The sequence below is a fragment of the Triplophysa rosa genome, linkage group LG16 (assembly GCF_024868665.1).
Source record: "Triplophysa rosa linkage group LG16, Trosa_1v2, whole genome shotgun sequence".
NCBI lineage: Eukaryota > Metazoa > Chordata > Actinopteri > Cypriniformes > Nemacheilidae > Triplophysa > Triplophysa rosa.
In genome coordinates, this window is record NC_079905.1 from 13,550,917 (window position 1) to 13,578,269 (window position 27,353).

The following is a 27,353-nucleotide window of genomic DNA, read 5'->3' on the forward strand; positions in this document are numbered from 1 at the left end:
TTTGCCGTCTCTCTCTCTCTCCCCTCCCAGACTACCATCGCTGCATGTGATTAACATATGTCTGGGTTTTCAGCCCCTGTCAGCTTGAAGGCATTTCTCCCAGCCGCCTTAAACAGCAGATGAGCTCCATGTGGAGGAAACACTTGGGAGAAGAAAGCAGGATGATGAGGGGAGGAGAGACAGATTTTTCCTTCTTTCTCATTTAATTGTGTACCTGTCTCGCCGTGCTGGGGGTTAGATGGAGTGTGACTTTGAGATAAACAGAGTTAGCAAAGACGTATTTTAGGCAGTTCTTAAGATTCACCATCTTGCAGAGACGGGAAATAACACAGTACTTGAGATAATTGTGCTTTAAATGCTCAGTCACCAGCAAAAACAGACTTTTTAAAACTCTACCTTCAATGAGGAGGGCTTACTGCTGCCGAATCGAACAAACTTCATTTATTTTAATTGGTAGCAGTTGCATTCACTTGTAAATTACACACATTACCAAATCTGTAACAACGCTAAATTTCCTCATGTCTTTTGTTCCTGCAGTTTTGAACGCTACGCAGTTATCGAAATTATAAAAGGCATATTTGTGCTACGAGGTATACGGGAAAACCAACGCAATACTGATGGACACTCTTTCAAACACCCATGATTGACGCCCACAATAGCTCTTTTAGACATGTAAACAAAACCGAACGTTTCCATGAGGTTGAAACTGTTCTTCATTTATACTGTGCAAAGAATTTTCTGCTGCCTTTAGGTCAGATACACGCCTTCACGTCCACTCAAAATCAGATCTGTCAGTTTCTAAAGATCCATGATTTTCTCAAGAGGCAACATAGCAAACTAAATATTCAAACTCTTTTCTGTCCCCTCCCTCCCCTTTAACCAATCTGACAACCTTTTCGAAGCCAGTGAGAAGAGAATACATATTCAGACTGGCCTGATAAAGAGTTGGCAGCATTCACAGACTGAAAGAACGAGAAGACAATACTGCCAGAGGAAACCGTGAGTTAAACTAGTGGTGACCTTATAATCTCCATGAACAGCAAGTGAGATGCAGGGACCACTTTGGCAGGTCTTTTCCTGCAAGGTGCGGGTCACTTTAACCTATGCTCGGGGGTGACACCGGTGCACCGGCATCTTTTGTGACCTGCTGTGAGAAAAAAGAACCCAAATGAGTCTGTTTTTTTGTGCATTGTCTGCTCCACGACCCTACCCAAAAGGCTTGATTTTCCACACAGCTGGAAGCCATTAGAGCTCTCTGATGATGATACACAGGGTGGCTGAGCTGCAGAGGTAGCAATGAGAAAGAGAGAAAGTGGGAAAACGATGAGGGGAAGAAGAGAGATGGGTCATTAGACCAGCCAGTTTTGTCGTCTCTCACAGAAACCCCAAAGGGCACGAGTGCTAAATAAGAGACTCTGAATCGCAGTGTAATAAAAAACAGAAAACAGGCACCAGAAGACATGAAGATGCTTTGGATGCGGACGCAGTTGAAGAATGCAAGTAACATTGAGTTTAGTCTTTATGCTTTAAGTGAGTAGCAATATTTCCCTTTTAGAGCTATATAAATATGTGCAAGTTTACTATGAGGTATGAATAAGTACTGATGGACTGGTGGCGAGGCAGGGTCAAAAACGTAAACTAGTATATTATTTTGTGTATCTGAAAACATGCTTGCACATAGGCACACTAGAATTTATGTACATTAGTGTTGTGGCCTGTATAAAAAGAAAAACCAAAGTGTGTGTGTGTGTGTCCAGTCCCGAGCCATCTGTCCGTTCTGCTGTCCCCGAGTCCCAGAGCAAGCTGTGGCTAAGGGCCGGGGCCAGATCTGTGTTCTGTAGCTATTCATGACTTTCCCACTCCACCTTTTCAGCACGGCTGCTCCACGCCAATCAAACTCAAAAACGGTTGCCAGGTCTGAAGAGCACCCCCTCCCGTTGGCCCGCACTACGGCAGAATGATCCCCTCTTGAATTAGCGGCGCGGGACTCTACGTCCTTCAGTGGGTGAGTAACTACCATGGGGCTGCTGAATGTGTGGCTTGTTGGAGTTGTATTGCAGTGTAAGTGACACAACAGTTGTGCTGATTCATGAAAAGCGTGTCTTCGGTAACAAATCAGCCCACTCATTTGGACTGGATCCAAATTCTGCTCTCAACTCAGTCCAGCCGCTGTCTGACAGCTGAGCCGCTCGTCCTCGCTGCAGAAAACACAAGCGTGTTTCATCAGGCACATTGCATGTAGTGACTTAACGCCGTTTTGATTTCGACATCATCTCATGAATAACTGAGAGATGGATGTGAAGGTTGAGATGCTCATATGGCTCATCCTTTAGTGTTTGCACACTAGGTGGTGCTAGTAATACATACTTCAGTTAATACATCTTCACACACACACAGATAAAAAACACAGAGAGTGACAGATTCATTGTGTCTGTCTTGCATTTAGATACCGAACAAAAACGCCTGCACACCTACGCCTGTGTCTAGCACATTTTCAAATCCTGATTGAGAGCCGTTCGGTTTTTGGAGGCAAGACCAGATGCTCGCTGACAGATTCACCAGCACACACTGAAGGAAAAAAATATGTTTCTGCTTTTGAATGGTTTCATCTCCTTTTTCGAAAAGGAAGACGCCAGCTGTCCCGGCTTATGTTAAGTTATGTAATGCAAACATATTGTAGATGGAAGACAGCAAAAGCACACAAAAAACCCCACTCCGAGTTCTCCTCAATTTTGTTATTGCTTTCGATATCCTCACGACTGAATAACACAAAAAGAGAGAGAGCTAAACAAAACAGGTGGAATCTGTCAGTGAGACCGGAGCTGGCTGAGCGAGAGATCGAGCCCAACAGGAACCAGTCATTCCTGGCCCAGCCCTTCTTCACACAATGGTCGTTAGAATGGAAGGAACCACAGGCCCGGCAGAGATAGCCTACTGTCAGGAACCAGGACGAACAGGGCCAGGCCTCCCCGGGCAGGATGTCGCTGCCGCGAAACTGTGCGGCCCAGATATCCCATGTTCACACACTCCACCCCCCACCAGCGGGCCGGGATGTTTTGCTCCTCAGGTAATTAAACTAGGAAGCCCTGGTGGGAGGGGTGGGGGGGCTTTTGGGTCTGACCTCCACTGTCCTGGTCGAGAAGCTGGTCCCATTTTAAGGCTTCCACAAGCTCTGGGTAGGGCATCAACCACAGCTAAACACGGCACTCATTGAGAAACAACATATAGACACGAGACCTGATCTGAGATCAGCCGAGCAGCAGTTACAAATATGCTCATATATGGACTTATTTCATATGAAATATGATTGCAAATTGATGAATATACTGACTCGAAATGGAACAAATCTAGACTTGCGACAATCCTCTGCAGCCAAATATGTAAACATTAATAATCTTTTGTCAATATAAATGTCAATATTCGGAGGCACAAGATCACCGAAGTCCACTAAATCGACTTACATCTGTATTCTCAAAAATACACAATCCCACTATCCCAGTACAGCAATGGATTTCACAAATGTTCTCCTGTTAAAAAAGCACACTCTCCCCTCATAGATTAGATGGAGTAAACACCCCCAGCACCCTCATGAAATATTCACCTGCATGGCAAAGGGCAATGATTCTGTGGAATGCTGACCCCGGGTCTCCCAGACAGACCCTGAGCATCTCTCCGGTCAGCACTGCTCTACTTCAGCACACCTCCGACCACAGAGCACCAGCAGCAGCAGCAGCCCGCTGCAGTTGCCATGGGGACGGGCACTGCAGATATGTTGTGAGGTGAGCAGCCCTGTCAAACTGCAGAGGCGTGAGGAGCGAGTGTGTGTACTACATGCTAAATAAAGTTGCCACCACTACGAGAAAAATACAGAAAGGAGATACAATGTACGGTAGGGATGTAACTATTCACCGTGAGCCGGTTGAAAATCGGTAATAATGTGTGACGATTCAAATTGGTTGAGGTGTGAACTTAATCGCAATACATTTTCTGAACAGCAGGGGCCGCTATTTTCACTGCAAATCTAAACGTGGACATGCTGATATTTCTTAAATGCAAAAAAATCCAAGAAAAGCTGTGACAGTATTAGTTTGTTTATATTAAAGAGACTTTTTCTATTATTAATTTGTTATAAAATTGCAGTTATTTGAAATAAAACTTTATTTTATTATACAAAGAAACGTGAAGCATTTAAGAAATAATGCAAGGGAAGTTGTTCATTTCTAATTTGTTTCAATTCATTTTGTAAAAATAAATTGTGAGTAAATCGTGAATAAATCGCATCGTGAGATCAGAATCGTGACTCGCATCGCATCGTGAGCTGAGTGAATCGTTACATCCCTAATGTACGGCACGTGAGAAGAGAAACTTAGTGCTATTAATAAAATATATAGCGGCCAGCAGCGGATGAATTATGCCTGAATCAAAACCGTCATGTCAGAGTCGTAAAACCTAAACAGTCGTCTGGCATATGTGCACTATTAACGTCTCGTCCGTTGCTCAGAAAGCCTCTTAGAGTCTAAATCAAACTCACAGATGGCATAAAGATTGAGACTGGAGGGAAGAATGGCTCAGAGTCAATTCAGGTTTCACATTCCCATCAACCGAGGAAAGCCGGGGATTTAACACCCTTGCCAACTAACAAAGAAAATGCAAATAACCGAATGAAGAGCGAGGGAGAGGTTTTACTCGCTTTGTATATCTACTGCAGGTAACACTTTGACTAAAAACATGACAGCCACTTATTTATACAGAAATGGTAGGTTTTTTTATGCATCATCTCCAAAAATTTCAAAGAATTTAGTTTCCAAATATTTTTGGTAAATTTCATGTAAATAATGTGTAAAATAATTCTCTAATTTAAGCAATCATTTAAATTAGACACTAATATAATTTATTTGCCGGAATCAGTGTCGCAGGGCTTCAGACTGCACTGGCTTAATGGTTGAAAATGCCACAAAAACAACAACAAAATACTAAGGCTGTCAAACGATTAATCGCATCCACAATAAAGGTTTGTGTTTACATAATATATATCTGTGTACTGTGCATATTCATTTTGTATTTATAAACACAAAACATACACATACTTGACTATATATTTAGGACATATTTAGATGTATTAATTTATACTTACCAATAACTGAAATTCTAAATTAACGTTTATTAATTGTTATATTTGATATTTTTCTTAAATATATGCATTTATGTATATGTGTTCATATATACAAAATTAATATGCACAGTACACCGACATATATAACGTAAACACAAACTTTTATTCTGGATGCGATTAATCACGATTAATCATTTGACAGCCATACAGAAAACGCAAGAATAACTGCCACTGGTGCCAGCTGTAAAAATTCTTCATCAATTTACATTTCTAAATGTTTCATAGTTTTTAGTCTGGAGCCCAGCAGACAACAAGCACAGACACATGTGATGTGAATCAACGTGAACACGATTATCCTGTGTGATGGAAAGTATTAAAGATTCTATGGTTGGTGTACCCCATCCCTTCTTTTACAGAAACAGAACAAAAACAAAAATCTAAGAAATCTGATTTCTACACGGTGAAACTCAAGAGATCAAGATGCAGATAGCAGATCAATGACAGGCATCCAGAGACACAGTTTGAAGTGAAAAACATTCACATAGGCAGACGCTTTGAATGAGAACCACGGGAGTTAATCGAACCCAAGACATGCTACATGGTACTACTACAAATAATACAATTCTATTACAAACGTATAAGTCTAATAAAATCCTTTGCATTAAAAAATTATAAGAATATGTTGATGTTACTACCATTACAGTCTGCATTACTCATAAATGAGGCGATCTGATAATGCCATTATTCCAAACCTGGTAGTGATTATGGGTGAACAGCGTAGCACATCTACCCAATGAAATTTTGAAACAAATCTGCAGATTTAATTATGATACTACTACTGCATATGATTGATATGATTTTGCATCAGACTCTTATGCTAGACTATTAGGGCTCTCCCGTTTCATTCCTTCTTCATGCTTCTATATTTTGTGGCATCTGGCACTGGGACTTTACGTCTGTTCCACAGCTCTGTTCTCCAATCTCTCTCACAGAAACATTCTCAATCTTCCCTCTCTCTCGTCTTTTACGGGACCACCTGGTTTCCTTCTCCCTCTAGTTTCCTCCTATGTGTCCAGACCTGGTCCTGCTATAGTCCTGGCCCACAGCCCTTTCCATCAATCTCCAGTCTGTGGCATCAGTGAACAGAGGAAGGGCCCACCCTGACAAATGCTTGTGAAAAGTTGATCCCATCCTAATTTCTTTCTTCTCCTCCGTCCTGTGAACATCTCCCTCTCTCTCTGTTTGGACAGAAGTCTTGAGGTGGCCCCCGGTCCCTGGTATTCTGACTTAAACTCCTCACTGTGCAGTGGGATTCTGTCAGATCAATCCCTCGCCCTCTCAGGGATACCGCAAACACGAGCCGAGATGTATTCAAAAATCGTGCTGAACTCTACTGTATGTGTGTGTCTGGTGTAAGAATTCTGGTCCACTCTCAATCCGTTTCACTGTCTGCTCGTCATTGACCCTCCGCGTTACCCATAATCCACTCTACGGCTTAACTCCATTTTCATCTCATCATGTCTGATAGCAAATTCCCAAAGGCCCTCTGGTTGTGTTAGGGGAAAAAAAAATCACTTTTCTTTTCTTGGCTCTGGATAGCCCACCCCACCTTTCCCCTGAGATCGGCACCCACCTCTTCCCTCCCAGAATGTGGATAAATAATTGAAAACAAGTGCAGGGATTTGCCTTTCATATGTTAATTACCCACAAACAGTTGTTTAGAATAAAGGCATTCTCCGCTCTCTCCTCCTCTTCGGGCTCCAAATCCTGCGTAGAGAAAAATGTGGTGCCAATCGCAGATAAATCCAACTCTCTGTTTATAGCATTAATCTATCGTGTGCACACACAAACACATACGGGCGCCTCCAGCGCTCAGCTGATGCAAGGGGCCTTTTAAGAGTCGTGCTTGGCGCAGAGTGACAGGGAGCACCAGACGGGAGCCAAAAGTGAGATCTGAATAGGCATGCTGTGTGTGTGCACGCTCTCTAATCAGCCACCGACTTTCCATTTATGTTGTCATTAAAGGCAATAGCCCGAGGCTGTGCATGAAAAATCATCTCTTTGGCAATAAGTGCTTGGGGAGGCTGCGTCCAGAAGAAGCTGCTTGTCATTGACGAGTGCTGTCTTCCTTGCTACCATGCTGTGCACGTTGTTGGTGGCAAACCATTCCGGGAACTCTTTAGAGGCTACTGCTAAAAATACTGCAGGGGTAGCTGTACATGGCTATACGGGGGTGAGCATTCAGACGTGACCTGGTCAATGCAGATTCTAGCTACGATAAGGTCTCCTGGGAACAAAATGTTTGGAATTATGTGTCTTGGGGGAATGAAACCATGACAAGCTCCTAATCCCTCTATTGAGAGTGCACACTACACCGCCTGCTACCGCAACGCAATCTAGCCATCAAGGTGGCTTCAACTACACACACCGCCGTGCGATATCTGACGCGCAAACCCCATTCATCTGACTGCAGCAACATCTCCCATATGGTGCCGGGAAGAGGTGGGGGTGGAACGACGAAGAGACTGTGAGGGAGAGAATGCACAGATAAAACTCACAAACATAAAATTGCAGCTGCACCATTATATTTGATCCCAATGCAGCTGTGAATTATTATGTGGACAATTTAATACTGCCAAAGAGGAAACAGCAGATTAAGATCATATCTTTGCATTGCTGCCAAAGTGTGCGTACGTTTCTGGTGCATTCCCTGAGCCTTAGAGAAGGTGTACGGTTCGTTACTGGCGCATCCCCTTTCATGCGCCAAACGTCTTCCAGACGCCTCTCTCTCTCATTTTTGTGCAAGGTACCTGCGGGAGGTGCGCACGGGGCTGAGCTAAATTGGATGATCCATTCCCATTTCATTCGTGCACCCCTAAACTCCATGCGAGCCAGTAATTTGTCCAGTCACTGGGGGGACATTAAAACCAGACTGAAATAATTCTTTACAGTTATGGAAAAAGTGAAGAGAAACGCTCATATACACACATCTTTCCCTCTGAAAAGTTATTACATTTTGCGAATGGTATGGAGTAATGGCAAGCATATGTGGCATTGCACTCGGAGCGGTAGTCAAGGCTAGGCTAATCACGCTAGCAGGACTGGGAACCCTTGACACACAACAGATACTTGTTACTGAAGTATAGCTTACAAAACCAGATGTTGATAAAGACACATTCACACAGATGGGAGAGCAATTACTGGCGCACATAACTGTCCTGAAACAACTTAAAACATTTGTGACCTTATAAGGCAAGATGGATTTATACGCCTGCCATTTTATTCTTCTTGCAATACTGTAGCCGCGCCACTTGCCACAATGTGCAGCTATTTAAAACACTGGCGCTGAAGTGTATTTTGGAAAGAATAAATCAGAGAGAAGTGAAATACCACAGTGCCATTTCAATCCATACGTTTCTCTTTTTTTTGCATAAAGCTTTTCAATATGACAATTGTTCTGCCAAATAGCACCCCTTCATTAGGAATGTATGCCAACCTACTACAGAGTGCAATACAAAATATTAAACTGTATACAAACAGAAAAATTATTATAGTCATATGCATGGTCTACCTATACTCAAACCTCTCCATGTTCTTTGATCTTTTAATTCAGGTCTTCAGAGGCTGTACAACACATTCAAAGGTTAACGATACACAAATTCTGCACAAATCAAGTGGCACAGATCACCGCCCTTCTCTCCCGACCCCTAAACTCAGACCCCATCGATCCATAATGATCTACTCCCGCACATCACGAAACACTGCAAACAAGTCACGTAATAACCACGAGTGCTGCATCACCTAGCCTAACCTTTGGACACAGAGATGTGCTCTGATGATCTTGACTTCTTTTTCATTTTACAGGGAGCTGAAGACGTCAGGAACGGACTTAAGGACAAAGCTTAAAAATTCTGGTGCCCATTTGTGAGTTCATTTTGTGGTCATGTGCGTGCAGTGGAGCCTTGCTGCTTACGGCGGAAGTCCTGAGTGACCAGGAATGGCTCCTGGCAGGGTGAATTCCTTCCCAGCTGTTTAAAAAAACATGCTCACATCCATTCGGTTATAAACAGGATCTGAGACAAGGTTCATTCTCATTTTGCGCCTTCTATGAAGTCCAGAAACAAGTGCCAAGAGGGGAGAACTTTAATAAATTCAATTATGAATTAGAAAATTGTCCTAGCTTTTGTAGTTTATCACAGAAAAGCAATTGAGTAATAAATGCATTATCATCTTGTTTTATGGTGTTTTCAGTGTTCATACTGTATATTCACATATTTTGACTTTTTGTGGTAAAGCGGTTCCTTTAGTCTTTCAAATGATGATGATGGTAACATGGGGAGATAATGTCAAGTAATTCAGTGCAATTCTCCATTGGTTCTGCAGCTACAAACACTTTTAATGCGCCAGGGTGCCCCCTCCATTCATCAGTAACAAAAGCATAGATGCAACGGACGTATAACAAAATGACTCTTTTATGCAGAGACGCATTGAAAACGAGAGGTTCATCCACCCAGGCCGGCGTTTCTCTCTACCTACTCCCCCACGTTCTCTCTTCCTCCACTTCTACACTTTAGCCCCATCTTATGAATCACCTCTTCTAGAAATAATTGACACTTAGCGTTTATCTCGCAGTCACCTGCTGATCGTTCAGCTACAACACAATCTTATAGTGCGCTACACCACAGAGCTATTGTCCCACCACAGTGTCTGTGACACTAACAGGCAACAACAGGAAGCCAAAACTATAGCCTCAATACAATTTAAACTAAATCAGAGCTGCAAAAAACACACATTCACAATTGCTTTTTGAAAAAGTGGGTATACTGGGTTTATGAAGAGTACCAGGTGTTATTTTCTCTAGCGGTGTAAGAATCTATAGACTTCATAATGAATGCACGCCATATGGCACTGTGTGCTTTGGAAAATCACTGCGTTACACAATGGTATACTACCTTATTTTTCATTTATTCCGACGGTGTGAGTCACAAGCACAATCCTCCCAATCCATCTTGTTCTCGCCGTCTTTCTGCTTGCTTGCTTTCTCCTCTTCTCAGGAGCTCTAATTGACTGAGCGTGTCAATATGTGTAGTGAACACACAGGGGTCTACTGTCTCTGCCTATTGATCCATAGCTCTTGAAGAAGTCGAGCCTCTGGGCTCAAAACAAATCTTAATTACACTCCTCTTTACTGGGCCACAGAGGCTGCACTCGAGTGGGTGCCCTTTTCATAAATACATATCAGAATCTATAAATCAAAATTAATGGGCGTGTGCGGCCCATGAATCAAACATTAGTGACTGAACAGATATGGCTGACAGATTCCCACTCCGATCCCATAAATTATAGAAAAAAGGTATTTGTCTTTAGTTCATATGTGCTATATTGGGCAATTTTTTTTACTTTGCATTGCTTTTAGGTGGATATGGCGGGTGGTATGACTATATATATACTGTGCGTTGGTAAATGTCAGTTGGTAAAGATTTTGCTAAAACATTGATATCATTGTCCTCTAGATATATTTAAATGGTGTAATATTATTATATTACTTCATACATACTGTTTTTACACGAAACATGGAATAATGCGAAAATTCAGAACAGGTTATGTCCAAAGCACAAAGCAACATTTAGCTGGTTACGGTAGCCAAGCTGTGCAAACCTGGAATTATTATAGCATTTAACCAAGGCAGCCAACCAACATCGATGACACGAAACATTGGTTTTCTGATCAAAATTTGGAGTTCGAACAATTATTATATTTGTTACAGACTGTGTAGCTGTTTTTGCACTTATTATTTACAGACTTATTATCTTATCTTTTAGTTTGCATATATCAAGTTATAAAAAAGGAAATAAATCAAATGATACACCTTTCATTTGTCAAGTATTTGTTAAATACCATTAGTCCCACAACAGTGTTTAACTTCTTTGCTAAATTGCCAGCAAAATAACTGTATAATATACATTACTGTAAAATAAAAACACTTATACCCGTAGGCTAGGGCTGTGCACGATTAATCGCGATTACCAATAAATCATGCTGAAATCGAACTGGCTCGATTATGCAAGGCATCGGTAATTTTTTTATGCGTAGCTTGTCCGTGAAGCACAGCTCTGGGATCAGTAGGAAATGCTGCTCGATCTAAAAGCAGTGCGAGTTTGAGTTGCTTATAATGTGCATTTAAAAAAGACCCGTCAAACATGCTCATTATAAATATACTTTATTATCATGAAAATACCTGAGGAGGCTTGAGGAACAGTGATAAAAAGATGTCCATAGGCATTTCCTAGAACTAGGTGTGTTACGGTCTTCTTCTGCAGTGCGTATTTGGAGTTTCTGCACCAAAGAGAGAGCGCCCTCTGGCTTTCGGATTTGCTTAGTTTCGATTGACAGCATGATGCAGTTGTTTCCCTCAGCACCGGTGGGCCACTGCACTGCATGAGCAGACCGGGGGAACGGGAACGCGAGGGGCTGTGTGGTGCGCTGCTCTTGGAGAAAATGTCCAGGGTCACTTTTTAGTCCTGCCCTCACACATAGACAGTACACAGTAGCATCTGCTGCTTCCACGTGCAGTGTGAATGTTCTTACCTGTTCTAACAATACGTTTCCTTTTCTATGATTTATGTTAGAGAAAAAGCAGGTGCTGATAACGCGCTGGTTACACGTGCAGTGAACAACAGGTCTATCCTCTACTCCACTGCTCATCTAACTTACCTCTGAACATGACGTACAAGGAACTAGCCAATCAGAGAGCTTGTTACAGCTCTCTCGTCATAGCTAATTTGCATTGTTTAACCTCGTTTTACCAATGCAAGGACCCAAAGTGTCAGGGAAATGCTAAATGGAGAGACTAAAAGGAAAAGCTAAATGACTAAGCTAATCGAATAGCAAATCGGAAAAGGAAAGGCAGCGTGGAAATGGAAATGCAAATAGTAAAAGAAATCGCCTTTTAAATGACTGATTAAAGTAATTTAATTTGTAAATCCAATTATTTATTCCTCTTTTTAAATCGCATTTTCAAATACATTTTGAAATTCCACTGTTTATTTAGGAATTAATTAATGCACTTTAAAACGATGTACTTAATGAGTGTTTTATGTTGTTTTTTTAAATTCCCTTTTTAATTTTAAGTATTTATTGATGGATTCATATTTCATTTATTAATTATTTTTATAATCACACTTTTTATTGCCCATTAAAACTTTAAATAATGAATTATTTTATCAATTTGCCTATTTATATTTGGATAAATAAATGAAGTTGTAAATGTATTAATGCCTATTTTTATTGTAGAATTACTTATTAAACTATGAAATGCTTTATTACTTTACACATGACTCTTCCGGTTCTCCATAGTAAACATCTATAAACTAAAGAAAAGGGGAGATAAATGTCATTCAAAGGATGCTCGTCTCTTTTGCAGTTCATCACTGACCGTTGCACGAGCACAAGACCCCTTTTTATGGAGGAATTTTATAGACTTCTTGCAAGGGCTGAGTCCATCCCTAAGCAATTGTTACAACATAAAGAGAAGTAAACCCTAATGAAGCCATCACACAGTCCATATTCTCCATCAATCATGCTTTTACAATGATATGCCAATACATAATGTTGGTGAGGTGCCATTCTCACCTTCTCCTTGGCAAAAAGCAGCCCCCGGATCCACAGACAAAACCCAATTACAGATAACAATGTGCTAATCTCTGTTCCCAGGGAGCAGGGAGTCGGTCTGGAGAGATAGTGCAGCCGCGAGGCTGGAACACAGGCCAGATACAGCCTGTATTTTGTGTGTCTCCTTCACTTCTTCTGGCAAAAGTCACGCTCACTTCCCCTTAAACCATCCCCCCGTTCGACGCATACATACGCACGCTCATTATGACACCTTCACCACCCTGAATCTTTTACCCTTTTACAGCTAATCTTTAAATGTAAATTCTGTGACGGGAAAATAGAGGCGGCGTGAGATAACAGGTTACATCTTCACTCCCGAGCCACTATCGTCTTCTGCATCACTGAAAAGCACCTATTCAATAAGATTACCTTCTGGCAGAGTGCACGGCGACACACCGCGGCTTTGTATTCATTAAACACACATCCCCGGCTTATCTGAAATATAAAGGGGCTTGTCAGGATGGCACATTGTGTGTGTGTCTAAGGGGAAGGCAATGTGCATTAGGGCGATTACAATATCAGCCTAGTCCAGATGGAGGCAGGAAAATAAACAGAGGGAGAAAGAGAGAGAGTGCACGAGCGGAGTAAGTGAGAGAGAGAGAGACAGAAGACAGAGAGGTAGTTTAGGGTGTGCGTGACTCTGTGTGTGTGAGACTGATGGATGTGAATGTAAAGGAGTGTGTGTTGGAGTTACACAGAGGCAGAGAAAGAGAAGTTAATTGGCAAGTGAATCTTGGATTAACAGAGAGACTGAAAGCAAGAGAGAGCGATAGAGCACGGCAGATAGTGAGCAAGGCTGTGCAGCCTGGACACCTGTCAGCTGGTGAATCGGTTTGTTTAGTTAACCCTGGTCTGGACCACAATGACTCTTCAGGTTCAGACAGACCCTTTAATCCTCAACTTCAAACTCAACCATGCTTGCCAACTTTAGAAATCCTTCTGGTGTTGATGACAAAACAAACTGAGTATTATGTATATGTATATTTTGTTTTATATTCATCCGTGTCTAGGAGCTCAAATATGGCATTTGCATGACACAAAGTAATTTCCCTAGCAGCATCGGACAATATCTGTATACCTTTATAATGATAACATATTTTTTCTGGAATATTTCATAACTGAAAATATTAACCAACCTCATGTTACCTCTGAAAAAAGGTCCTCTGGAAATTCTTACACACCACCCTTCTACATTATATTACCTCATTATATTGAGTCCAGCCCCACAATACAATAAAAACCACTCATCCTCTACTCTCACATTATACTTGCATGCTTTATGAAATCCAATAAACCACGCGCTAAATCTCTCTCGTTGAAAAATCTGTAGCCATTATGCCCCCTATCGATCTGAGGCATGGATTCTGGGAGATGGCGGCCATCTCAATCATTCAACCGGTTCTCCGTTGAGACTCATGTTGAGTCAAATCTACAGCCCTCGCAAATAAGGAGCGTTCTCCCTCGACAAAGCCCAAAAGCTCACATTGCTTATTTATAGCCAAACACTAAGTGTATCAGCAAGTCCAACATTAGCCCGCAATAAATACACAAACCCTCATACATAATATAACTCAGTGGAAAGAGAATAATATAATACTAACGTGTAATTCTGGGAATACTCCGCCTAAGAGTTTAAACATTAAGAGCGCATAAAACACACATGGCTCATTCTATATCTTTTGTTATTATAGGCTACTTTTTATTTGCACAGAAAAATTATATAGTGTATTGACTACCCTTTTACACATATTGTCAAAATTTCCAATATTTGTTTCTGTATCCTTATTGGACAATAAATAACCATGTTTTTTGCTTTAAACATGCAAAAAGACAAAATGTGAAAACATGCAGTCTATTCCTGAAAGTGTCTGGTAAGAATATCTGGCAGCTTATGTATGGGGTTAAGCACATCACTAATGAAATGAGTTATATACTGCCATGATAACACACTTGGCTTTCGGCCAGAACGTCTGCTGTTCATCATTTAAAATACGCAATAAGCACTTAAATACAAATGTTTCGACGCCGCTCTGTGTACCAGGTAAATGAGAAACACATTTACCATTAGAGAAACATGAAACGTTTGTCTTTCACGAATGTGACACAAACTGATTCATATTTCCCCGTGCGTGGTTATTAGTGTGTCATGCTTAATTTCCATTGATGCATGTGACCTAAAATGAGAATAACTATTTATAGACCATCTCAACAACAGACAGAATATTTTCATTACCGTGAGAATGACTTAACATCCTATGACGGGAAATTAATAACAGGAACAAAATTCTAACACCTTCCCTGGTAAACTGAAAAATAATGAAGGAGCATTTCCATTTCGCTCTCACACACAGCTGTGTGTGCTGGTGTGGGCAGTAGAGTCATCTCTTAGGCCGTGGCAGTGTCTGGTTTCATGCATTTGACCAGCGTGAGGCCAGCGGGAGAGGAGAAGAGGGGAACAGGTGTGAGGCAGGCAGGCTGGTGGCTGTGCAGATGGCCTCAGCCAGAGGATGCTGCTGCCTGCTAATGTTGGCTTCACACATACACACAATGCTTATCGCTCACCCGACCCTCACCTCGAGCCACCATGCAGCATGTTTGCCTTTAATCAAGGTACAATCACTACATGCACTGCCGCTTGGTCAGTTCAAATCTCATGTTGACAGGAGCACTGGCCAAAGACCTTAATGAGATGATGACCAGAGGTGTTTTATAGTCCAGTGGTTATTGCAGCCAACTGTGAATTGCTGATGAGATGGTGTTTACCTCCATTTTATGACTAACAGTACTTAAACAGATTGTCAAAAAGAAATAAAGATCATTTAAAACAGCTGAACTGCACTATGTTAATAAGAAAGGTGCCTTTCTTCAAACAGGGCCATCTGGTTATGAGAATGCAAAAATGTACAAGACAACTACTGAATGACTGATTATAAAAAACTGCATTAATGTGACACAGGCATTGCTTCCTCTACACAAGCCGTGAGACAGAGAGAGAACAGCAGTTCTCCAAAATCCCCCAGGGTTTGATGTCTGAAAAACACACACCGAGTGCCACTGAGAGGAAGAGGAATAAAAATCTACCCTTTAATTTCGACTTTTATATATCTTACAAAACTTTAAAGACTTAACTCTTCTGTCACGTCAGAACTTACAGCAAGACCTAAGAGCGGGGAATAAACATCAAGAATGGATTGAGAACATGCATGCCACTGACAATTGTGAAGGGCGCCGCTTTTTGAAAAAGCTGACCCTGTCACAATGGTTTATCTCGTCTTCTAAATGCATCTTCTCAAATGATGTCACAGTTTTTAAACGCATCTTCTTAATCCGCTCTGACGTCACCACCAAACATATCTTTTAACTGATTTTGTCAAAGCATCTACCGAATCATCTGGCAATTGTCACACACTTCTAATAGATTGTAATATTACGACTGTCACAATTTTCTGCCGAACCCACACAAAACGTTTATCTGTGCTTGCAATGGTACATTTATACTATACGTTCTTATGATATTAAAGTTGTGCAATAGGGGACATTGAGAGCGTCAGGTAATATTTTACCTGCACGACTAGGATAACTTCTTAAATGATAGCCTATATTTTATGACTATCTATTGTACATTTTAGGCTTGAAACAACATAAAAAGAAAATAGCTAATTCTATGTAGCCTATGCTATTTAGAATCGCAAAGCTATAAAACTCCAAGACTAAACACGTGAAATAGTATATAGGGCACATCCACCAAATTCACAGAAAAAAAAAATTGTAAGTATGATCACTCACTGCGAAAAAAATACGGTGTAATTTATTACTATGACAACGGTTTTCTTGAGTTGAAAAAATATATCAAATAAATTAATGAAAGGGAGAAAGTGTTAAAGAAAATCCAGAATAAAATAAACACGCGAAATGCAGCCAAACTGGATTTGTAGCCTATGAGTTTTCATCCTTAACAAATTGAGAAGTTAAATAGCCTGGGTTGTAAAAATACATTTAGGTACTCTTTACAGCAATAAACGATTGTTGCAATTCATTTACATCGACTTAAATGTGACGCGTGTATTGATTGCCGCTTTGGATTTTTTACAGTTCTATTATTTGTGATATTTGTCTTAAACTGTTCAAGAGCAACAGACGAATAGTAACGAATTAGCCTATTCTGCGGTGAAAGAAAAACATTACGTTTTCATTCACCCAAAACATCCTTATAAAATTACTAAACGTAGATTAAGTTGTTAGAGTAACGTTACTCAGTAAAATACATATAAAGTCATAAAATTGTAACTGAGGGACTTACACTGAAAAGAGGTAGAAATTCCCACCATGCGTAACGGCGATGTGTGTGAAAAATTAATTTCCTGTCTCTGGATGAATTCTATATATTAGTGATTTCTCAGTCCTATGTGTACTTCCAAGAAGAAAATGTGTCCGTGAAACTCCAGTGCACAGCCGTATGCTCCCGTCTGCAGAAGGGCAGCGCGCTCCGGGCTCGGATGAGTCTCAACCTGACGAGAGGATGCTGCGAGTCTCTCGAGCTCAACTCATTTAACGCGGCGTTTCCTTTTAAATGTCCGAATAAATGAATGCGTAAGAAATTAAAATGTTTGTTCCTGGAGTGATGCGAGGGTCAGGAATATTTAGAGAATAGAAATGTGGTGATAAAGACGGTTTTTTCCGAAGAACCTCTAACGTCCGCCCGGCTGCTCGGAGAAGCTGTGGTACTTTGCCTCTAGTCGGCGAGCTTGGGCGGGAAACCCAGGTGCAGAGTGGGCGGAGCGTTCGCAAGAGGTGGGCGGAGATATAGATAACAGGCATCTGTATATGAACGAGTGCAGGTTTGTGGATGTGTGGAATAAGCTCCATAGAGAGCTGGTGAGATTGTGTGAGAAGAGGACTGCCATGATAACAGCAACGGTTTGTCGTGGTGCTTTAATGCTTGCACTCTCTCCCCATCTCTCTCTCTCTCTCTCTCTCTCTCTCTCTCTCTGCAGTGACTCAAGGCAAACACTTCCCCTACCATCTGGACTTCATCTCGGGCCGCCGAGCCAGGAAAAGCAGAAGCGTCGTTTACAGCCCGATGATAACAGCCTCTTTCACACACAAGACGCCGTTCATGAAGTTAATGCGTTACAGACTCCCTCTCTTCAACCTGGCTTTTAACCCCATCTCGACCCATAAATTGTATGCTTAAAGTGAGATATTATGTACATTACAGAGGGATTTATTTTACACTAAGGATTTGCAACAAGATCATGATTATGAAATCATTCTGGCAACGAACATGAACTTGGCCACCACCCAAAATGTGATGTCTGTTGTCAACAATGTTGTCCTCATGTTTCAGGCGTTTAAATAAGACTGTATTCATGTAAATGCAAAGACTGAGCATAATTCGGGGTATTTCTTTTCTTATTTAAATAGCCGAGTAACTTGATGTTACCAATGAAAAACCACAATGGATTTTTTTTTCAGCTGGCCCAGTTAGACTACATAGATTTTTACTTTCCATCACTAAAGAAATATGTTTTTTTGCTACATATTTTTACGTGCCTGAAATAAATGCATTCATATTTTTTTGAACAAAACAAAATGATTTGTTAGTTTTTCCATTTGCTATAATAACTGAAACGTATACTGTGAATTATGCTGTATAAAGTATCAATGAGAATCAAAATGTAAATTTACACACATTATTTTTCTGAAACATGACAACATACAGTTTTAACAAATATACTTTCAAGCCTGTTACAGTCATTCTCACTGCAATCCTCATTTTTTCCAGCTAAACAAAGTTAACCTTGAGATAATTACATCAGTAGAATTCACAACAATGTTCAAAAGAACATAAGAACGCATGTACATGATCAACAAGCGTAAAAAACATTGACAACACAGAAGTGCATCAATAAACAAAGTGCTGTCAACAGCCCTGTCAACTGGCCCGAATCTCACTAGCTTTTTGTGTTCCTCTCATACTAAAGAACTCAGTGAGACTCCTCTCAGTTTTACATGTATGAGCTGCTGGCTGCAATGAAACACGCTCATCTCAGATCAGCACAAACAGACCCTGCCCTCGGTTATCACAGGATTCAATGCAATCTTATTTGTGCCCAGTGTGTGTTAGAGAAACACTTCTTGTGGCAATCACAGGGCAACATCTTGACACCGGAGGCAAAAGGATTGTGGTTTAGGAAACCTGCAGGGGCATGAGCGGGTGTCGTGTCCACTGATAACAGCACAAGAGTCCAGGAAACACACAGTGCTGTTTTTGCCGCCGGGGTTCCTGAAAGTTGGGCGCCCTGGGCGATGGGCTGCACACACACAGGATACCTCGCCTAGGCTGAGGGAAAAACATGCTGGGACTGACACACAGACGCCACACAGACTTCCTGTATTTCCCCACCTATCGGTCAGCCACCTGTGGCATGCATGCAAACACACACACACAAGTTAGCACACGCACGCACGCACACACACACACACATGTCTGGTTTACTATCTCGGTGGGGACAGTCCATAGGCGTAATGTTTTTTATACTGTACAAACTGTATATTCTATCCCCTATACCTAAACCTAAAGATCATAGAACACTTTTTGCATTTTTAGATTTAAAAAAAAATATTGTTCTGTGCAATTTATTAGCTTTTTTGCCCATGGGGACGGTCCCCATGGGCAAAAAAGCTAATAAATTGTACAGAACAATATTTTTTAAAAATCTAAAAATGCAAAAAGTTCTCTACGATCTTTAGGTTTTGGGGTAGGGGACAAAAAACATTACGCCTATGGACTGTCCCCACGGAGATAGTGACACGAGTCCCCATGTGCATTCAGGTTTAGGTCCCCACCGGGATATACAAACATGAACAAGTTAGCACACACACGCGCGCGCACACACACACACGCACACACACACACGTCTGGTTTACTATCTCCGTGGGGACAGTCCATAGGCGTAATGTTTTTTTATACTGTACAAACTGTATATTTTGTCCCCTACCCCAAAACCTAAAGATCGTAGAGAACTTTTTGCATTTTTAAAAAATATTGTTCTGTACAATTTATAAGCGTTTTTGCCCATGGGGACTTCAATTTTGGTCCCCACGGTGACACGAGTCCCCATGTGTTGGTGTGCATTCAGGTTTAGGTCCTCACCGGGATATACAAACATGTCCATGCGCGCGCACACACACGCGGACGCGCGCACACACGCACACAAATAGCTTTAAATTAGTTCAAAATGTTACTAATGGGGTGTGTTGAGAAGATTAATAAATTGTTCAAAGAACATATTCATCTTGTAGACTTATTGAACAGGATTCAGTAATTTTAAAGGAATAGTTGACCCAATGACAACGGAGATCTCACAGTGTGTCACGGCTTATAGCTGAGATCATGTTTAGACATGCGACAATCGTGAATGACTGTTAAAAGTCATGATCTCAGCTATAAGCCGTGACACACTGTGAGATCACAGTTGTCAATAATGTCAGACTGTACAAAAGAAAAGATTTGTTAAAACCAGACACAGGCAAAACGACAGAAGAAGACTGTGCCTCAAAACTTCTGACACTGTCAGAATGAAAAATGATCACAATAGTCATTAATTGGCTGTCAGCGAACTTGTCAAAATAGCAGTCAAAAACTAAAATTGGTCTAAGACAGTTAAATCGTGGCCAAAATGATAAGAGGTTGCACAGATCTGCAGTAGTGCAGCACGTTATTGAATTCAAATCCCGTCTGGCAGCTTGCTTTTTCTGAGCGCGAAGGTGAAAATCTAAGTGGGAAGAAACTGACAAATGCTTCTACAACGTTTCTGCCTTTGCGATAATGTAATTAGTGGGCCGTTCTCCAGAGCTCTGCTTAATTCTCTAACCAAGCTCTTGTCAGAAGGCCATATATTACCCAATGATTTTTCACACCTTCCCTTTTCTCCACCCCAACACAAATCAATAAATCACACTGCTTTCGTCCGTACGTTTACTGTACTTCTTGTTTTTTAAAACTCCCTCAGACAATTCCTCGGATAAATCAAGCAACACACCCCTCTTTGTGTAAATGAAAATATGGAAGAAAAGCAAGACAGTACAGTTATGCCCATGAGATTACTGTAAGGCAGATCAGTCCAAAGTGGCAGATATATAAGTCTCTCAATACCAGAGTTTGTGGGGATCAGCGGTGTCCTCTGGGCGCCGGGCTCGGTGCAATCCTTTTTGAAGTGTGCACATGTGAAAAACACATCACGCTGCCTTTCACCAGCCCCGCTCCCATCGGCAATAAAAGCTGACAGACAAGACATATGATGTGTAACTCTGCCCTGCCTGTCAGTCACAGGCATATAAACACACATATGAAACTCACACACAAACACAACCCTACACTGGCTTGCACGGTGCTCTTTGAAATATGTCCCCGTTGTTGTGCCACGAGAAAGATAGCGTATTGATTTGCTCAGACCTGTCTTGTTTCAACAACTGGAAGTGCTCTCAGTCAAATGGATTTCCCACACATCATGAGAAACCTATCTGTAAAGCAGGCAAATTAGGAATCCAGAGAGAGAGAGAGAGAGAGAGAGAGAAAAGAAAAACACAGAAGGTAACACAAATTAATGACACGGTCTGTTAAAGAAATAGTTCACCCAAAAATGAAAATTGGCACTGACACACATTCACGTTCCGTCTGGCTTGCGATTCTGGATTAGAGTCTGCTGATGTGTTTTGAGAGAGAGAGAGAGAGAGAGAGAGAGAGAGAGAGAGAGAGAGAGAGAGAGAGAGAGAGAGAGAGTGTGCATAAACTGGCACACAGTACATATGAGGACACCCGGTGCACACAAACACACACATAAAGAGTAATATTATTTAAGGTAACAAGAGTCCACTGTTGGAACAGAGGTGTTTGTTTGCATCAGGAGAACATAAAAAATGCATCACCACAGTGAAAAGGGATATCATTGAATAACCTGAAAATTTTTTTAACAAGGGAGCATTTCGAGCTTGTGTTTACAGGCTCGGCATGCCTTAATTCACATAAATGAAATAAAGCGCAATGTTATGAGATTCGCAACAGAAATAGAACAAAGTCAATATTTTCAGCATGTAATGTTTTTTACAATTGGAATTTTTTAAGATTGGATGACGAAATGTGGCTATTACATTTCATAGTCGTGGAGGTGGAGATACTCAATTTAAAGGAGCAATGTGGAGCACTGGTGAGGTTGCGAAATACAACTAATGTCTGACTCCACCGCTCCCCCTCCCTTTCGAAGCACTACGATGGCCGACACAGGACAAAAAGGTCGTCACATTTTCGCTTCTTTGCCGAAGGAGATAACGTATTTACGAAACGCGCTTTGTAGAGCAGTTTGTCCGTTTAGGGCTACTGTAGAAACAACATGGCGAACGCGGTGTATGCAGATAGAAATAGCTCATTATAAGTTATATTAAAAACATGACGCTTCATTATCTAAGGTGTTTATACACCTCTGAAGGCATAGTTATGTATATTTTATGGCATTTCTGTTAATAGACCCTCCAAAAAACTACACACTGTACCTTTAAGCTTATTAAGTCAGAACATAATCTTTTTCATAATCACACATTTCAAATAGTTCTACTACTACCTCCATCTAAACTAAGTGTGATTCTGACTGCAACATTTGTTCGTTTATTTTTTAAGAAAGCGTCTGCTAAGAACATAAGTGGTCATTTAATACAAGTCTGTAAGGCGGAACTATAGCCCTGCTGACTTTAATGTGATGGTGGCTATGCACAGTAGCCATTGGGATAAAATGAGCTCTGCAGACGATTCATGTGGACTCTCAAGCTGACTGCTGGCGTCTGGAGACTTCCCACACTCTACTGTTAAACTCACCATAAGTTCTGCTGCTAGACAGGTTTAAAAAAAAACAGGAAAATAAAATAAAAGGTGGTTGGTAGAAAGAGACAGTGGTTTTTGGCGGAGCAAGAAAGAAAAGGATGGAGAAAAAGAGAGGAAGAGAGCAAGGAAGCAACACTGAGCTGATTGGCAGCATCACTTTTCGCCATTCATCACTCGGGAACTCCAGACTTCCCAAATCCTTCAGCAGATGGAGCGGCCACTCGGTTTAAACACCTGATATGAAGCCATCCGTCATGCTGTAATGCGGCAGTTGGGTCCGCAGCTGGGCTCTTGATGCGGCGTGGCTCTGGCGGGCTTGGAAAGTAGCCTGAGTGCACCCGTGATGGACTGAAGCCAGGCGGGTTGCACCGCACCCACTCTCCCCTGATAGCATTCACAGCCCTCCACTGGACCATAGAACAGGTGGATGTGAGAGAGAGAAAGACAGAGTGACTTCATGCGTATAGTGGAGTGAGGGCAAGGCAGAGGATGGAAAAACACAGCTTTGTGTGTTGAATACCAATGATTGTACACATGGAGAGTGCCACATCTACACAAGTAAATAATCACTGTTGTCCTTTTGAAAATAAGTGCAGAAGGAAGTTTTGCGTTTTAGTAAAATAACTGTAAAAAAAGATAGTTCACTCAAAAATGAAAATTCTGTCATCATCTATTCGCATTCATGCGTTCAAAACCAGTATATGACTATTTCATCAGTTAAACACAAAATAAGATATTTTGACAAATTAATGAGGGGTTTTGTGTCATACGGGTTTGGAAGGACATGAGGGTCAATAGATGATGAAAGAATTTTCAGTTTTTGGTGAACTGTCACTGTAAATATACAGTAGGCCTATATGTATATGAAGAGTTTGGTTCCAAAATGAGGTAACTCCGATTACATTTTTTTTCAAAAATCATGTTTTTTTATTGTGCATTTCAATTAATATAATTAATCATTTTGATTTATGTCAAAATAACTCAAAAACAACAGCTAAATAACACAATAAAAACAAGATAGCATAATAAAAAACATTATTTTTTAAATTGATTTTAAATGATTTTAAAAACAGTTATCTCATTTTGGAACCAAAGTCTTCATATATTGTATATATACAGTATGTACGTATATATATATATATATATATATATACATATTCTGATTCCTTTGCCAGTGTTGCCAATCTATCTGGCATTTTTGTCAAAATTGAGTTATTCACATATTCTTATTATGTGACAATGTACTATATTTACATTCTATGATGCTTTTTCTTTACGTTGTGTACATTTTAGGGTTTTATTTACAAAGTCATGTGGAATGCCAAAACTTTAGAGCTTGTTATATCAAAACTGCTCAAAATGCAGAACCTTATAATTCCAAGGCGACGAAATCACAGACTCAATAACATTCACCTCATGAAAGAAGACATGGTGGTAGTAGTAAATTCAGTTTTCAAAGAGGGTTTTAAAACTTGCTCCAGTCCCTTCGACAAAAAGTACGTGATACAATCAGACAACCTCTTCCTCACATTGCCATTGTAGAGCTTTACAAGAAAGACAAAAACACAAGTAAAAAAAGAGCTACGGTATGCATACTGCCATATATTTCGCTAAAAATATTGTGGAGCAAAAGGAAGCTGCACAAGTTGTTAAAAGCGACTACTTCCTTTGGCGGGTACGTTAAACGTCATTGCGCATATAAATCTCACAAATAATGCAACATGGGCACAAATCTCTAAAAACGTGGATGGAAATTCATTCACGGAGTAATTACTTATCAGGGAACACGTTTTTAATAAAGTTTGAAAAAGTTGTCGGAGGCTTGGTGGTGGTGACGTTGATATGAAATGACTGTAGTGTAATCTGTTTATAGCCTTTTAACCTGTTTATAGCTTTTTACTTCTGCCGATTGTATTCTACAAAAGTAACAAATGTGGGGTTAATTTGTGAATATTATCTTGATAGACTAAACGTGTAAACATCCAAAACCTTTGTTAATTACGGATCTTATTTTTTGCATTCTTCCAAAAGTCTATGGGTAAAATGCATAGGGTTTCGGTCGAGGTAACCAGTGTTTTAACGCTAACATCCGGGCTGGCCTAAAAATACGTCATCCCTGTGATACTCTATGGAACAATTAATAGAAAGTTGCTATGTTGCTTAGGTAATGGTGGACCATTCTAATATGCTTAAATTAAATAATTTTTAATGAACTTATTCAATTGATTTCATATTGATTTATGTGTTTTCCAGTGACAATCACTGTCTTTTTTAACTCGGCTGAAAACACTGCCTTTGAATTTGACTAAAATGAGGAGGAAGCAGCCTTCAAGTCAGAAGGGCACACCTCTTAAAATTCACAGGCAGCTCACTTAGTTTTAGCATTTCTTTCTCACACAGATTGCACTGAAACAGTCACATATACAGTGGATCTCTCATTAGTGGGAGCTCTGCTGCGGGCTCTGTAAAAGCCTCCAGTCTGAGGACTAATTTGTCAACAAAAACAATTAGGGGGAATGATCCGTTACACTGGTTTTAATGAGCACAGTCAGGTCACAACACTAAAAGTGGCAGGGAAAAGGTCATCGTAGCAACGTTTAACTACCAGACCGACCCCCACACACACAACCCTACCCTTATCCATACTTAATGTGCACACCTGTACATAACTCATGTAGTTTTTAGTGTGCTGAGTGCTCTGCTTATACTGTTCAGTAGATTAAAGCATGGACATGTGTAAGTATGTGAAAAAGGTTGGTGAAGACATTATTTCAATCATGAATTGCACTGCGAAGTCCAAGCTGCAGGAGTTTTTCCTCACGGAGTAATCACAGATTTTTTACGTGAGAGCTTTGTTTATTTCTGTGACCTTGGCGAGGCCTTAGTGGATATCTGATGGAGACAGCGGTTGCTGTAGCTATGGTAACTGTGACTATCATTTGTGGATGATTCGAACTTTTGTTTGGTGTGAATGGGGATTTCTTTCCCCAGTTAAGATGGCATCACTTCAAGTGTTTGAGAGCAACAATGTCTACACATCAAATGCGTGTCTTAACTACAATTATTAAGTACAGTTAATTAAAAATGGCAATCACCAGCCTGTGTATGCCTACATTCATAACCACCTTATTTGTGCGAATGTGAATTTCATAATAACTTAATCAGCTTTATTCTGCTTCTTTGAATACAATATCATTAGCCTTCTAAAAATGCCGCATTCATGCCATCAAACTCTTCTGAACCCGTAACATCAAAGCCACAATAGCAGTTGATCAATACTGCATTAATTACAATGAACGTTAAAAGCTAATTTTGCTTTCAGAAACGGGGCACTAACCGCAGCTGCATGTTTCTTCCTGTCCTTGTTCCTCCATTAACCAATGTCAAGCTTTAACTGTGTAGAAAAGAGCTTTTTTTCACGGATCATTTCTTAACCTTTACAAATGATTCATCTGTACCCCATCACACACCTTCCTTTTCTGTCTCTTGTCTGGTGGAGGAAATGGTTTACATTTGCACTCGTACTCTACCTTCCCCCCACATCCATGAAATGCATTTGAAAACATCTTAAAGGGATCGTTCACCCAAAACTGAAAATTCTGTTTTCATGTTCTCTTGTCATTGCAAAATGACTTTCTCTCTATAACTGAACAACGGCGGTACCCATTGACTTGCATTGGTTTTGTGTCCATAGAATTGAAGTGAATGGGTACCGCCGTTGTTTGACTACCAACATTTTTCAAAATATGTTTCTTTGTGTCATACAGGTTTGAAATGACAAGAGGGTAAGTAAATAATGTTAGAATTTTCATTTTGGGGTGAACGATCCTTTTACAAGAGGGCAGATGGATGGGTTTGCATGTAAACTGTTGTTGGTAATAGCAAGACCACTGGGAATTATAGACATGTGGTCAATAAAATGAATCTAAAAGCATGCAATGACTATGTTTGAAATACAGTAGTACAATACTTGTACTATTGGTGTAGTGTATATACTGCACACAGTATGCACATTTTCTGTACATATAAAATACTCTGTTCAGATGCCGGTGTTGAAATGTTAGATCGCTGATGTTCCATATCGCGGTAGACTACTGTGTTCTGCACTTTCTTTTTTGTGGCCATGTTTGCACTATTACCTGATTTGCAGTTATTTTGAAGTTCTTTTACATTTATTTTCTTGCGAATTTCCCAAAAGAGAGTAATGGAGCGTTCAACCACTGAGATAGAAAGATTTTTACTGGTGATATGGTACGGCCAGGTTGTGTCAGCATGATAGTGTTGCAATTAGGACGCGGATGATTTGTCTGATCGGGCATGTGAGCAAAGAGACTGGAGCTGTCAAAGACCGGCAGAGCAATTTCTGGAGGTGCAGCCGTCTATGAACAGAAATGTCATGAGAATCAGTGAAAAGCCATTACGTTAGAAATGCTTTGAAGGTAATAATGCACTCTTTAATTAAATGAATATGAATGCTAAGTGTCCGTGCCACTTTTGAGAAAGACGTTTTTACAAAGAGATCATTCTCTTATTGTCCAATCAATGGTTGGAGGACGAAAAAAAGTGAGAAATGAACTCTTCGTCATAAAGCGCGTTGCATCAACCGAGGCCTTTTGGTTTTGACCAAGGTTGAGATGACCCTGAGTGCAAAACACGCAGCATCAAACGTGTATAGCCACATGTGAAAAAACA

The 27,353-nt window shown here is 40.7% G+C and overlaps 1 protein-coding gene across 2 annotated transcripts in view; it reads right to left on the minus strand.

Moving 5' to 3' along the window:
• runx1t1 (RUNX1 partner transcriptional co-repressor 1) overlaps positions 1 to 17,521 on the minus strand; it is a 50,477-nt gene extending 32,956 nt beyond the window's left edge. For both annotated transcript variants that reach the window (XM_057354616.1, XM_057354615.1), the window contains exon 1: positions 17,085 to 17,521. In XM_057354616.1, the coding sequence (XP_057210599.1) occupies positions 17,085 to 17,112 (28 nt within the window). In that variant the 5' untranslated portion in view covers positions 17,113 to 17,521. The remainder of the gene's footprint in view (positions 1 to 17,084) is intronic.
• Positions 17,522 to 27,353: the final 9,832 nt, after the last annotated feature.